The sequence below is a fragment of the Meleagris gallopavo genome, chromosome Z, assembly GCF_000146605.3.
Source record: "Meleagris gallopavo isolate NT-WF06-2002-E0010 breed Aviagen turkey brand Nicholas breeding stock chromosome Z, Turkey_5.1, whole genome shotgun sequence".
Lineage (NCBI taxonomy): Eukaryota > Metazoa > Chordata > Aves > Galliformes > Phasianidae > Meleagris > Meleagris gallopavo.
The window spans coordinates 34,616,724-34,629,725 of NC_015041.2; the positions used below are offsets into that span (position 1 = coordinate 34,616,724).

General features: G+C 36.5%; 1 protein-coding gene across 7 annotated transcripts in view; it reads left to right on the forward strand.

The window, feature by feature from the left end:
- Positions 1-9,822, forward strand: part of CEP78 (centrosomal protein 78) — a 28,593-nt gene extending 18,771 nt beyond the window's left edge. For all 7 annotated transcript variants that reach the window (XM_010725771.3, XM_019610523.2, XM_010725772.3 and 4 more), the window contains 4 exons: positions 3,506-3,583; positions 5,717-5,883; positions 7,392-7,545; positions 8,999-9,822. In XM_010725771.3, the coding sequence (XP_010724073.1) occupies positions 3,506-3,583; positions 5,717-5,883; positions 7,392-7,545; positions 8,999-9,520 (921 nt within the window). In that variant the 3' untranslated portion in view covers positions 9,521-9,822. The remainder of the gene's footprint in view (positions 1-3,505; positions 3,584-5,716; positions 5,884-7,391; positions 7,546-8,998) is intronic.
- The last annotated feature ends 3,180 nt before the right edge of the window (positions 9,823-13,002 follow it).

Consider the following 13,002-nt stretch of genomic DNA (forward strand, 5'->3'; position numbering starts at 1 on the left):
GGAAACGGACATAAGCTGCAGCATGGAAAGTTTTGCACGAATGTGCTTAAGAACTTCTTCACGGTGAGGGTGACGGAGCACTGGAACAGGCTGCCCAGGGAGGTTGTGGAGTCTCCTTCTCTGGAGATATTCAAGTCTCGCGTGGACGCCTACCTGTGCGACCTGATGTAGGGAACCTGCTTTGGCAGGGGGGTTGGTCTCGATGATCTCTAGAGGTCCCTTCCAACCCCTACAATTCTGTGATTCTGTGATGATGGGATTGAGTGTGTACCCTCAGCAAGTTTGCTGATGACACCAAGCTGAGTGGAGTGGTTGATACAGCAGAAGGAAAGAATGCCATCCAGAGGGACCTTGGTAAACTTGAACATTGGGCCCTTGTGATCCTAAAGAGGTTCAACAAAGCAGGGTGCAAGGTTTTGCACTTAGGTCAAGATAATCCCAGATCTGTACACAAAGTGGGAGAACTTGAGAGTAGCCCTGCCAAGAAGAATGGAAAACTTAACAAGTCAGCAGTGTGCTTTTGCATATTTGTTCTTTATTCCTGCTGCTACTTTAGTAGTTGTTAAAAAAATAATAATTAAAATAATAATAATAATAATAAAATTAAATGAAAGTATGTATGAGTAGTAGTGAGAGTATTAGCACAAATATCTTCACAGGGCACATTCTAATGAAATTAAAACAAAGGGCATGTTTAAGTGACCCAATAACTCTACTGTCTTATTCTAGCACTGTTATAAAAATAACATGCTCACTCAAAGACTGGATTATATTTCAGGTGTTGTTAAGATTGGAAATTTGAATGGAGAAGCTATATTGCCTCCAAGTACATACTGCTTATAATAAGACCTGCAGTTGGTTTTCATGATGGCTGTCACAATGCACAACATTTAGTGGACAAACTGCTGATGTCTGTAAATACTAGGATGACAGAACTGTCTTTATATAGCAACAGTGAAATCAAAACTTCATGGTGTTGCAGATTTACATTCAGTGGCAAAATTAGGATAGCTCAGAGTTAGTGGGAAAAGCAAAATGACTGCAAATACAGAGTAAACAGTAATGTGACTTTTTTCAGCTAGTGTATACTTCAGGCTTGTCATTTTTCTCTGGAAATTTTATTCAGGAATGTTTTCTATGGGCCTGAGTTGAAGTTGTGTAGGAGCTTTCTTTTTTGTAGATGGTTTCATATTAATACTGTTCATGTGCAGCACACTGATACTGCGCTGCACAGTGACTTCAACACTCATCTAGAGTATTGTTGGAATCATGGAAATCATGTCATATGAATATTGTGCCAGAAACTTGTATGCAGCAAGAACCTCGCTGTTTTCAGGAACTACTTGATGTTTGTGTTCATGTTATTTGGAGAGAGTAGAATATTAATTTCAGGACAAAACAATTAGAGTGTGAAGAAGTTCAACAAGGAGAATTTTGAAGTCCTGTAACTGGAGAGGAACAACTCCAGGGACTCCAGGCATCAGTAGACAAAGTGAGCCACGCTGATAGAAAGGAACTTTACTTAAAAAGCACCTTAATTTCCTGGTGCACATCAGGTTGAACAATATCCACTGCTGGAGGCCAGCAAAGATGGTCAGTAGTATCCTGGGCTCCACTAGGAAGTATTCTCAGCAGGTTCAGAGACATGGCCCTTCTCCTCAGCCGTGGTGAGGCCATATCCAGAGTGCTGTGTTGAATTCTGGGCTTTGCAGTGCAACAGAGCCATGGACATCCTGGTGAAGGGTCCAAGGAACAGCCATGAAAGTAACAAAGGGACTGGAGCATCTTTCTTATTAGAAAAGGCTGTTTATTAGGCTGTTCAGCCTGAGGAAGAGAAGGCTCAGGGCAAATCATTAGTATGTATAAATTTATGAAGTGAGGATGCAGAGAACACAGAGCTAGTCCCTTCAGTGCCAAATGCCAGTACAAGAACCAGTGGACACAAACTGGAAAACAGGAGATTCCATCAAAAACATTAGGAGAAACTTACTACTGTGAGGGTGACCAAGCATTGACATAAGTTGCCAGAGAAACTGTACTGACTCACACTTTAGACATCTTCAAAAGACGGGTCTTCAGAAACATTAACTTGGGCAGCTGACACCCATCAGAGCAAGATGACTTCTAGAGGTCAATGCTGACTTGAATCATTCTGGGAAATTGACAGACGTTTCAAGCTTTGGTCAAGAGCTGTCATATTTAATTATGTTGTCAGTGCAGATGTAGTGTTTGCTCTGGTTAGCATAAAAATCCTTTTTTCAAGTTAGTGAAGTAAATCTAATGCTTTAGTATATCTTTCGATTACATGTAGTGTATCCATTAGGGAGGGAAAACTTGTGATTAATTTGTAATTTTCCTCAGGAAACAAATTTTAGGGATATATTTGAAATATATCAAAATTGGTTCCAAATGCAACTGTCTAGATTTCCCTGATTTCTTTTTTTCTTATTGTTTTTTAGTTATATTAAAGACATAATTGTAGTGCTGTTTTCTATATTTGATAAATGAAACACTTCCCAGTGCCATAGTTATGTATCTGATAGCACTGTTTAAGCAATATTGGGCAGTTCCCATCCCTTTTTGTTATGCTGATGTAAAAGCAGTGTTTCACACCATGGCAGAATGGAACTAATTATTTGTCAGCATTTAATTGTGAGGTCTACTTTTCCTGCATCTTTTCATATTCTTCCAGTTCTTAATTGTCCTTTCTTATCTTGTATCTTTTTTCGTTTATCTTATGGCAAGATGATTCAACATGCTGCTTTGGCAGAAAGTGTTATTTTTCCAGGTTAGTGTTCAGCCATGTTGATGATTCACACTTGCCAGTGTGATTGGTTTAATTTCAGAAATAGATCAAGATGAATGGCAGAAGTCTGTGGCTAATAATGTGAGACAAGAAGTGATGGACACTTCAGCTGTCGTGACTGGACTAGGTACTGTTAATCAGCAGTTATTGCACAGATGCTTGGATCAGGAGTTAGCTTGAGAGGCTGATCTAGCTGAGAAGCAATCAAAATGTTCAGTTATAGCAGGATTTGTCATGGTCTGCTACTGAAGTGGAACAATGGTATGGGCACAATGATGAGATTGCAAAATGGGAATAAACAGTAAAAGGTGGAAACTCCTTAGACTGCTAGCGTGCCAGAGAAGATCAAACAGCTTTGATGTGACTGAATGACTAGGATTTGACTTCATTATGCAATGCCTTGAGAACTTAGCATCCTTCTGCTCAAGAAAAGGACTTAAGCATACTATTCAGTTGAATTAGTTTTGTTTTTTTTCACTTAAACAAAAAATGCTTGGCATACCAAACTTCTAATTTCTGCTTAAATAGAAGATAAGATCTGATAAATACTTGTTCCTTCCACTAGAGTGAATTTGAACTGTCAGAGCTACTTCTTGATGAAAATGTTGTTAAGGGAACTTGTGGATCTTAAAGTTGTTGCTTTTACATATTGTGTTCATGTGTAATACATTTGGAAATAAATCTTCTGTTTTGTGATAGCTGGAGCTGGAAGAATGCATGGAAAAACTAAAGGAAGAACGAAGAGCAAGAGGAATGGCTGAGGAACGGATAATGGAGGTAGTCATTCTTAACTATTTACCATCTTTACACCAATCAAATTATTCACTTACTTATTTGGAGTAATTTTTAATAACTCCTTAACTCATAGCTTCCAGAACTTCAGTTCAAAGTTATATGGATCATTCACTAGCCTAAGGACAATGATGAAACCTACATTTAGTAATGTGTTTGTTCTGTTGATCCTATTCCAGAGCCTTGAACTCCTGGCTGTGCTGATCTTCCAATGTACTTCATTGTTTAGGCCTCTGAGTTACAAACAGGAACATTTTGGCATTTGTTTTCCTTGAGAAAAGGATTCATTCTGCTTGAAATTTGTAACAGTTACAGTTCTTTGATTTGCACTGAGAAGCCATTTGTTTGTAAATATATATTTTACTTATGCTGTTCCTTTTATTTATTTAACCATTCCTGTTGATGATGAAAGTCTCAGATGCATTTATGGGTAATTAGCTTGTTGGCCATTGTTATGAATTGCTATTGCTGACCTAGATAAGACCCTTTTGATTTAAGAGTAATCACTAAGCAGAATTCTTTGCACAGAGTTAAAGTAATGTAAAATAAATAGATTTTATTCTTAGGTGTGATCTGTAGTGGGATGAATAAAAAATGGGTGGCCAGCAGGGAGAGGGAGGTGATTGTCCCCCTCTACTCAGCTCCTGTGAGGCCCCATCTGCAGTACTGTGTCCAGGCCTGGGGCCCCCAGCATAAGAAAGATGCAGAGCTTTTGGAACATATCCAGAGGAGGGCCACTGAGATGATGAGAGAGCTGGAGCACCTCTCCTATGAAGAAAGGTTGAGGGAACTGGGCTTGTTTAACTTGGAGAAGGCTTTGTAGAGACCACATTTTGGTCTTCCAGTAGTTGAAAGGAACAGGAGAATGAATAACCATTACTTGAGTTGATAGTGATAGGACAAGGGGGGATCGTTTTAAACTGAGATAGGAGAGGTTTAGGTTAGATATTAGGAGGAAGTTATTCACACAGAGGGGGGTGACACACTGGAACAGGTTGCCCAAGGAGGTCGTGGATGCCCCATCCCTGGAGGCATTCAAGGCCAGGCTGGATGTGGCTCTGGGTATCCTCGTCTGGTGGTTGGCGACCCTACACATAGAAGGGGGGTTTGAAATTAGATGATCTTTGTGGTCCTTTTCAACCCAGGCCATTCTATGATTCTGATAGTGGTAGTACCTTTTTGAACTTGAACAGTAAGTGGTGCCCAGTACAGTGAGCAAATTTCCCCAAAAAGAATCTGTGCTCTACAAGGTTCATTGTTGTTCTTCATTGTGGATATTCCTATTCTGTAGTGTGCAGTGGGCTCTGATAGTTATATTTATACACTTTCTAGGTTAAATATTCCCTCCAGGATGTCTTATGGCTAGACTTCATGGGCTTGTACTTTGCCTTAGGGGAAGGGATAATCTAAGTAGCAGCAATATCTAACATTTTTCACTAACTAGTTTAACAGCTAGAGTACATTACTTAGATCTGTTTTCTGTTCTCTGTTGTAAAAGATGAAAGACCTGTGGTAGCAGTGATTATATAGCTAAAATAAGTGAATGACAATGCTTCTCTCGTACTTAAACCCTTGTGTATCATACAGTTGTCATTCAGCTCTATATTATCACTGATTTGATTAATGTTGAATATGAAGAAAATGTAGGTTATCTTAGTTTCATTTCTGACAAGCACAGAGGTGGTGAGATAGATAATATGCATTCCTTCCGATACAGAGAGATGAACATAGGGTGAATGATGGCCTTCATTGTGGTTTTTTATTGGTAAAAATAAGTTATTTGTAAATGTATTATATGTATGGAACTATGTGATTTAAAAATAATGGCTTTTTGCTGCACTTGCTCTGCACTGTTCAGTACATACTGCAGATAATGCTGAATCATCAGTTTTGAGTTCTGGACGCAAGTTCACTTACGGTAGTATAGAATTGCATCTGTAGACAAACAAACCTGTTCCATGTGGCAGTGCTCTGAATAGTTCTGGTACAGTAAGCTTGCCATCAGTTATTTTGTGTATTTCTTTTTGTGAGAGTTCTCTATAAGCTTGCAAAGATGGTGTTTGCTTATTTTTTTTTTTGAACTGGGAATGATAGGAATGGCTTTACTTCTTTCTTTAGCTGGAAGTTGAAAATGCAAGGCTGAGGAATCTAAATACTTCTCTATCTGAAGCTCTTCATGCACAGTCAGTAACCAACATGATTTTGGAAGATGAAGGTGTTCTAGGCAGCATTGAGAATTCTTTCCAAAAGTTTCATGCTTTTTTAGATCTCCTTAAAGATGCTGGGTAAGTTCTCACTTTTACTTGAGTTCAACTGAGATTTTATCATAGTTATGCTCTGAATGAATTATGTTGCCTTCTTCCTTTAATTATCTAGAGTTGTAGTAGTAAAGAGCTAAGGGAAAAAACAAATTGCCATACAACCTTGCTGTTCATTCCCTGTTCTTCAGTGACTCCAGCACTGTCCCACTGAATTCAAGTATCTGTCCTTCAAAAAGATTTTGAAGAAACGTGTTTCAAAGAACAAGAAAGCTGCTATTAAAACATCTTTGCTCCATCTTCGTTGGATTGTCTGTTGCTTTTAGCATTTCTGTGATTCAAAAGGCTTACAGTGCAATTAATCTGGCTTCAGAAAGTTTTGGGCCCCTTTCTGCTGATTGATGGAAAGCAAGGTGGATGAAAATATCCTCTGTACTTAAATTTTAGATTGCTTATTAGAACTTAAAATATTAAAGAGAACATTGATTAAAGTTTATATTAAGATTCTGACATATTTTGTAGTATCTCAGAGTTTGGTTTATCTTTCTTATTCATTCATCAAATTTAAGTCCTTAAACTTGTTCTTGTAAGGCTTATTTAGCAAGTCATGGCATACTTGCCTGTTAGAATGAGGGGAAGACATGAAAATAAAGCTGTAGCCTTTTCTGAACATACGAGTAGGCTACAGCATATTTGCCCTCCCTGCCTCCTGCTCCTCTCCCCCCACTCTCCAAATTACAGTGTAGACTTCACTGTGAAGTAATTTTCTATTTTTTAACCAGTCAAAGGAGTTGCCATTATTTCTAAGATGAATGTCAAACTTTGGAGAAAGGAAAACATGTTGTTTTTTATATCAAAAATATATTTTTCAGATGGGCCACACCTTCAGTCAGAATCTGTTAAAATTACTGGGAGTAATTGAATAATGCTCATCATAGGTTCTTTCACATAGGGAGCTGCTCTGAAACTTACAAAATGCCAATCACAAAGACTGGCTTCCTCAATAAACTTCTCTGATGTGCTATGTTATCAAATGGTGGCAGCAACTTCTCACTAAGACTGAGGCAAACCAACCTCATACTGACAGGTTTGGCTGACTTCTAAGCTGGCAGATACAACAACATGACTGTATTTATGAAGCATATAATTGGATTTGGCTGTTAAAGGTGATGCTAGTTTGGGAGATGTGCACCATACTTCTGTTTGAATGATAAAGTTTTAGTCTTTGTTCTACCTGACAGGGAGACTGTTTGCTAGCATCCTGCTCTGGGATCACTAACTGGAAGAACTTCATTACTTCCCTCAGTAACACTGAGTCAAAACTGACAGTTTAGTACATGCAAGCTAATTAGTGCAAAGATGAGAAAATAGCTTTCACCACTTGTTTTGATCTCCTGTAGTCTTTTTTGGGCCTCTTAAAAACAGAAAAATATCTTCAAAAGTTCAAATAGATACTGTTTCTTCTGGTTTAAATTTTTTAGATCTTTTAATGGATAATAATTTTGTCTTTTTTTTTATTTAACTTTGTTTTACAGACTTGGAGAACTTGCTGTATTAGCTGGGATAGACCAGTCAGATTTTGGTCTTTTGGGGCATCCACAAATGAATTCTACTCTCAGTAAACCTGTTAATATGCTAAAGGAGAAGTCTTTTGAAGAAGAAAGACAAGAACATACCCAAAATAGCAAAGTCAGTCTATAGGGGGAATGCTAGCTGTGATGTACTTGATGCTATTTTAATGAATTGTTCAGCAGTTTTCCCACTCCGGACAGTAATGATTACCAGTGATCCAATTATCACAATCTTTTTCTGTAGCTGTATTTTACAGATGATAGCAATTCAGTGCTTCAGCTTTTTAAGTAATCAGCATTTGGAATAGAAACAGGTATTTGGAAGGTGTACTATCATGTAATGCACAGAAAGTGGTGGTGGTAATTTACTTGTGTCTTATTCTGAAATATGAAACTACCATACCAATCCATTAAAATAAAAAAATATAATGACAAGTTTTATAGAGACATCTAATAATATATGTAGTGGTTTTAATAACTACTTAATTAAGTACAGCATATCCACTGAAAAGTAGGAATTTTCTTTCATGTAATGGCAGTGTATGTTTTCAGTCCTGTCGGATTCTGAAGTGGGCCATGCCATGAATTCCAGGCTACTGCACATCTGTAAGATTAGCAATATAAAGTTTTAGTTTCTACTCCAAGTAGAATAGATAAGAAATTCTCAGGGATTTTTTCAAGAAAATTATTAAAGTCTTTAACAAGACTGCAGGCTACCAACAACTTTCTTTTTTAAAGTTGGATAGTACAACCTGACTACAAATCATTTTAGATTCCAGTATTTTTCTTCTACCTAATGTCTTCTCCAGTAAATGTTCCAAATTCTGCAAGACACTGTGAGCTTCAAAAACACAATAATAAAAAATTGAGGTTTTTTTTTAATGTTGTTGAAAGCATTTTCTACTTTCACTGTTGGAATATGTTACAAGAAATGGGAGTAATTGAGTAATTCTATCATAAGTTCTTTTACATAGCAGTTGTTTCACTTGCAAAAGTGGTTTCTCGGTGATGTTAACTTGTTCACAGAGCTAACCGTGATTTTTCTAATTCCACTATATTTAGAAGCCTGAATTGAAAGTGTTTAAGTTACATGTGGCAAAAGATGAGTGCAAAAACCTCCAATTGATGTTTACACTATCTCATACTTTCTCCTAGTATTGCATGGTTTAGATTCTTTTGGCAGCTAAGTATTGTGGGATAGATTATTGGTACCAAGCTGCTGTAAACTCACAGCATAGTAAATTTCAGGTATTTTGTTAGTAGTGATTGTGCTTTGGCTCTGTAGTATGACTGACTCATTTCTGTAGCATAAAATTCAAGCTAATAGGGAAACAGTGAAATATACCTACTCTGTCATGACCACCCTAGCAATCTTCTGAAATTTGCTTGCTTTGTAGGTAATAAAGGTTACTATAAGATAATAACTCTTATATATTATATGAGACTGCTCTTATCTTTGAATGTTTTCTGTGTAACATGAATACTTTGTTTTGCTATGTAGATTCTAGCATGTAACACTTGCAGTGCTGCATTTTCTCTATCAGTATCTTTATTAGATTCTCTTATTTCAGAACAGAGATGGGAACGTCCAACTTTCTCCTCTTTCTCCTGGCACATCTCCATCTCAGATGACTGTGAACTTCTCTGCTCTTAAAGAAATGCATGAATATCAGACTGCTGTGCAACAGCTGCAGCCAGCCTTATGGAAAGAAAATGATGCTCAAGCAACTAACCAAAGCAAAGAGGATATAACTCGAAATAACACTCCAGCATTATCTGAGAGGAGAGTCAAACAGAATGAACAAGCAAAAGGACATCATTCAACAAGGCAGGTGGTTACTAGTCTGAATGCATTTACTGATTCAAGTGTGAATAATAAAAATAATGGTAGCGGGACATCCAGTTCTTCTGGTGAAAAAAGCAAAAATTGTTCCTCAAAGAAATATATCCCTAAAGTGACTGAAACTTTAATTGCTAAGGATGGAGAAAGAGGAGAACAAAGTAGACTGCAGATAGTAGACCGTTCTGGAACTGACATAGTAGAAACTGCGTCTGAAATACAAGAAAGTATAGAAAGTATTGCCAACACTTGAAATGTTTGGACTGTTCTTTACATATGCAGGATTAAAAATAAGTTTTGAATGCTTCTGTGCGAGTTGAGAAATTTTCTGTAAAGTAATGTAGACTTGAAGACTTAGCATTCCATGCTGCGTAGTAGTAGTTTTGTTTCATGTTTGCACCACTTGTCAACAGATTTGTTTTTTTGAAATGAATTATATACTGGTACCCTTCACTTTTTACCACTTGAAAAGAATTTCTTGGAGTATGGTTTTGTTTATCATTGATCTTTTTATAGAGTGTAAGTGTTTTGAGCTAATAAAACAGTTTAAATTTAGTTTTTTATTTACTTCTACTCTGTTTCAGTGGGAGTGGATACATTGTTTTTTGGGGAAAACACCAGTTCATGCCTAACTATGAGGGCATGATATTCACAAGCATAATGGAAGCTTTGGATATGAAAGTGAGCACAAACATCTCTAAAATGTTTAAACACTGTCATTATGGCTGTGATTGCAATTCAAAACATAATATATTGTGGAAGGTACCTCAGAAGGGCGTGTAGTCCAACTCAGGTTGCTCTCAGAAGCCAGAGAAACGTGAGAACATAAAGCTAGAAGAGTATCATTGTTTTGAAACTCCTGGGATTTTTCCTCCTGCTACTACTTCCTGTCTTTTCACAGGCAGCTGCCTTGCGACTTCCAACTATAGCATGTAGTAACAGACTTTGACTTGCATGCAGCCATGCAGGAATTATCATTTTGCACAGTAGATGCACTTCAGTATGGCACTGAAAAATAGTGCAGTATGTTTTTTTATATCTATACACTTGGGAAAGGCAATGTAATCTAAGAGTCTAATATGATAATTTTGTCCTATAATTATACTTTTTTTCACTAATTTTAACAATGCTTTGGGTTTTTGGGGGGGAGATATGTTATTGTTTTTTGAGTTCTGTAAAGTTAACTTCTTTGGACAGGTCATAGAGATGAAGTTGTTGAACATTAGAACAAGTTCTCTGAACAATTTTTAAGTTCATCAGCAAGCCAAAATCTGCAGTTGTAAGAATGGAAGAACCTATATTTTTCTAGATTAGACTATGAGCCCAGATCACTTGGTTATTGAGCAATAGAAATTAATTTTCACTTTGAATAAGCCAGCCGATTTTTTTTTTTTTTCTTTGCTTAAAAGTTTCATGATCCTTGAGGTCCCTTCCAACCCTGGCCATTCTGTGATTCTGTGAATCTTCCTGTGGTTTTTTCACATGAATGTGTTTGCATTGGTCTTGACTCTGAAAAACTGCCTCTTTTAAAAGTGGATTAAATTTTAAAGTTTTACTTTAATCTCATACCTTATAGCAGTAGCTGAGGTTTTCTGTGGTCAAAGACTTTTTACCAATTAGTGATGCAGATTTTTATTTTTTTCTTGGCCTTGGGATTTCATCTGGAGGGCTAAGGGGAACAAGGAAGTAGAGCAGTGGAAGACAAATTTTTACGTGTATGAATTAGGCAACATAATTTGGGCTGATCTGAGGGGTAGAGAAATTACCGTGTAATTTTTTTTTCTTTCTGTTATCAGTTGTGAGAATTCTGTAACACAAAAGATCTGTAGAAATTCCTGCCTCTGTTTCCTTGAGAATTATAAAATACACATGAAGCCTCAAATTTTGTACTGAGCAAACAGCAGATCACCTCGGCTATTGCAACAGTGCACAAGTAATTGCACAATGAAAGTGCACTATTTACACAGACTTCAGAATAGTAATATATTAATCTGTACCTGGTTTTAGATATTCTCTTAAACGTTTGAGATCTATGACTTCAATCATGATTCACTGCTTGTGATTTTGGAGTGATTATCTCATTCTTTGATGAAATTAGATTCTTCAGCAGTAAAATGCTTTGCGTGCTCATTTTAAAACAAAAACTATAAAGCTAATCACTATGAAATAGTGCATAATGTAATTTCATAAGTGCCCACCTGTGTGGGATTAGGCATTGCCTGTTACGTGCCTCTTAAGAATACTATCAAAACCTTACAACAGTTTATGTGTTGTGGGTCTCTTAACAGGTGGCACGAGTGACTGTTAAATACCATTAGTATTTGCTTCTAAAGTATTATTTATGTCAAAAGTAATCATTTAAAGCAAAACTGACCAGGTGGTACTTAATTCAGATGGTTTTCATCTTGATCTCGTCAGAGGACTGTTTTGTAACTCCCCTAGTATCAGAATCTGGTGTGCATACTTTATACAGTTGAATGTTGCATCTGTAATCAGTAGAGAAAATGGTTGCAAGTTGCTTGGGGAAAAGCATTTTTTTAAGGCTATCATGAATACTTAAGAAATTTCAAAAATCAAAATTCAATTTGATTTTTAAAAAGTATTAAAAAAAAAACAACCACAACCTTTGGTATATAAAAATGTGAATAAAGTATTTTAATAGAAAGTAATAAAGTATTACAATATTTTGTTGGTATACATCTCAAAGAATTACCTAAGCACCTTACCACTGAGTTTTGCTCTAGGTTGTTTCAACCTCTTGCTATTCATTAATGTTTTACATAATTTGTCTGTGTTCTTGTTTGACATAAAAATCTAGAATCAATAAGTAGCCCAGCTATTTGCTAGAGAATGCATTACTGTTTACCTACAAAGCTCTAGCATTTTAGTTGTCTTATTAGCTTCCCAGGAATTATTATGCACATCTTGTAATTGTATTATTTGAAGTTGAATCTCTGAGGAAAACAAAACAAAATAATACCCTCTAACTACCTGCATTTTATTGTCTGTCTCATCAAAATTTGCCAGTCTGGCTAGTTTGCTGGGCCAGACATCCTGCCTGCCTCCTGAAATAGATGCCAAGTTACTATGTAGTCAGCATTATTTATCTTTGAATAATGACGTCAGTTTACCCATAGTTGTACTAGACAGAGAACTTGTGTGTACTCAGTCTCCTGGAGGGAGTCAATCCTTTTCCAACAGTAGTTGCTGAAAGTTTTTCTCTTTAGCATGATATAAATCATGATGAACTCAATAAAAGTTCACTGGAAATTTCAGGATTTCTCTAAATTTTAATTTGCTTTTTCTAGTGTTCATCAGAGTAAAAACAGCACTCACTGATTTGAAGTTTTTAATTATACAAATTCACATTTGCAGGGACTTGTGGTACTTACAGGGTCGCAAATCAAATACTGGAAGCCAGAAGTAGTACTATAAGTCATGATTTTTAAAGCCTATGTTTTATGTAGGATGCTTATGAATACTGGCATAATGAATGTATGGATTTTGACATAATAAAAAGATAATAATTGCTGGTAGCAAAATATTAAAACAGCAGAAATCTCAATTTAAAAGTTACAAAACTTTGATGTGACCTTCACCATTTTTCTTCATTGTCTTCAATTGCAAAAGCTTAATAATTGTATGTGAATAGAAATGGACTGTTCTGTGTTCATGTAACTGTCAGGTTTATTCATCCTCATCAATTTTATTTACTCCCTGTCAGCACACAGGATG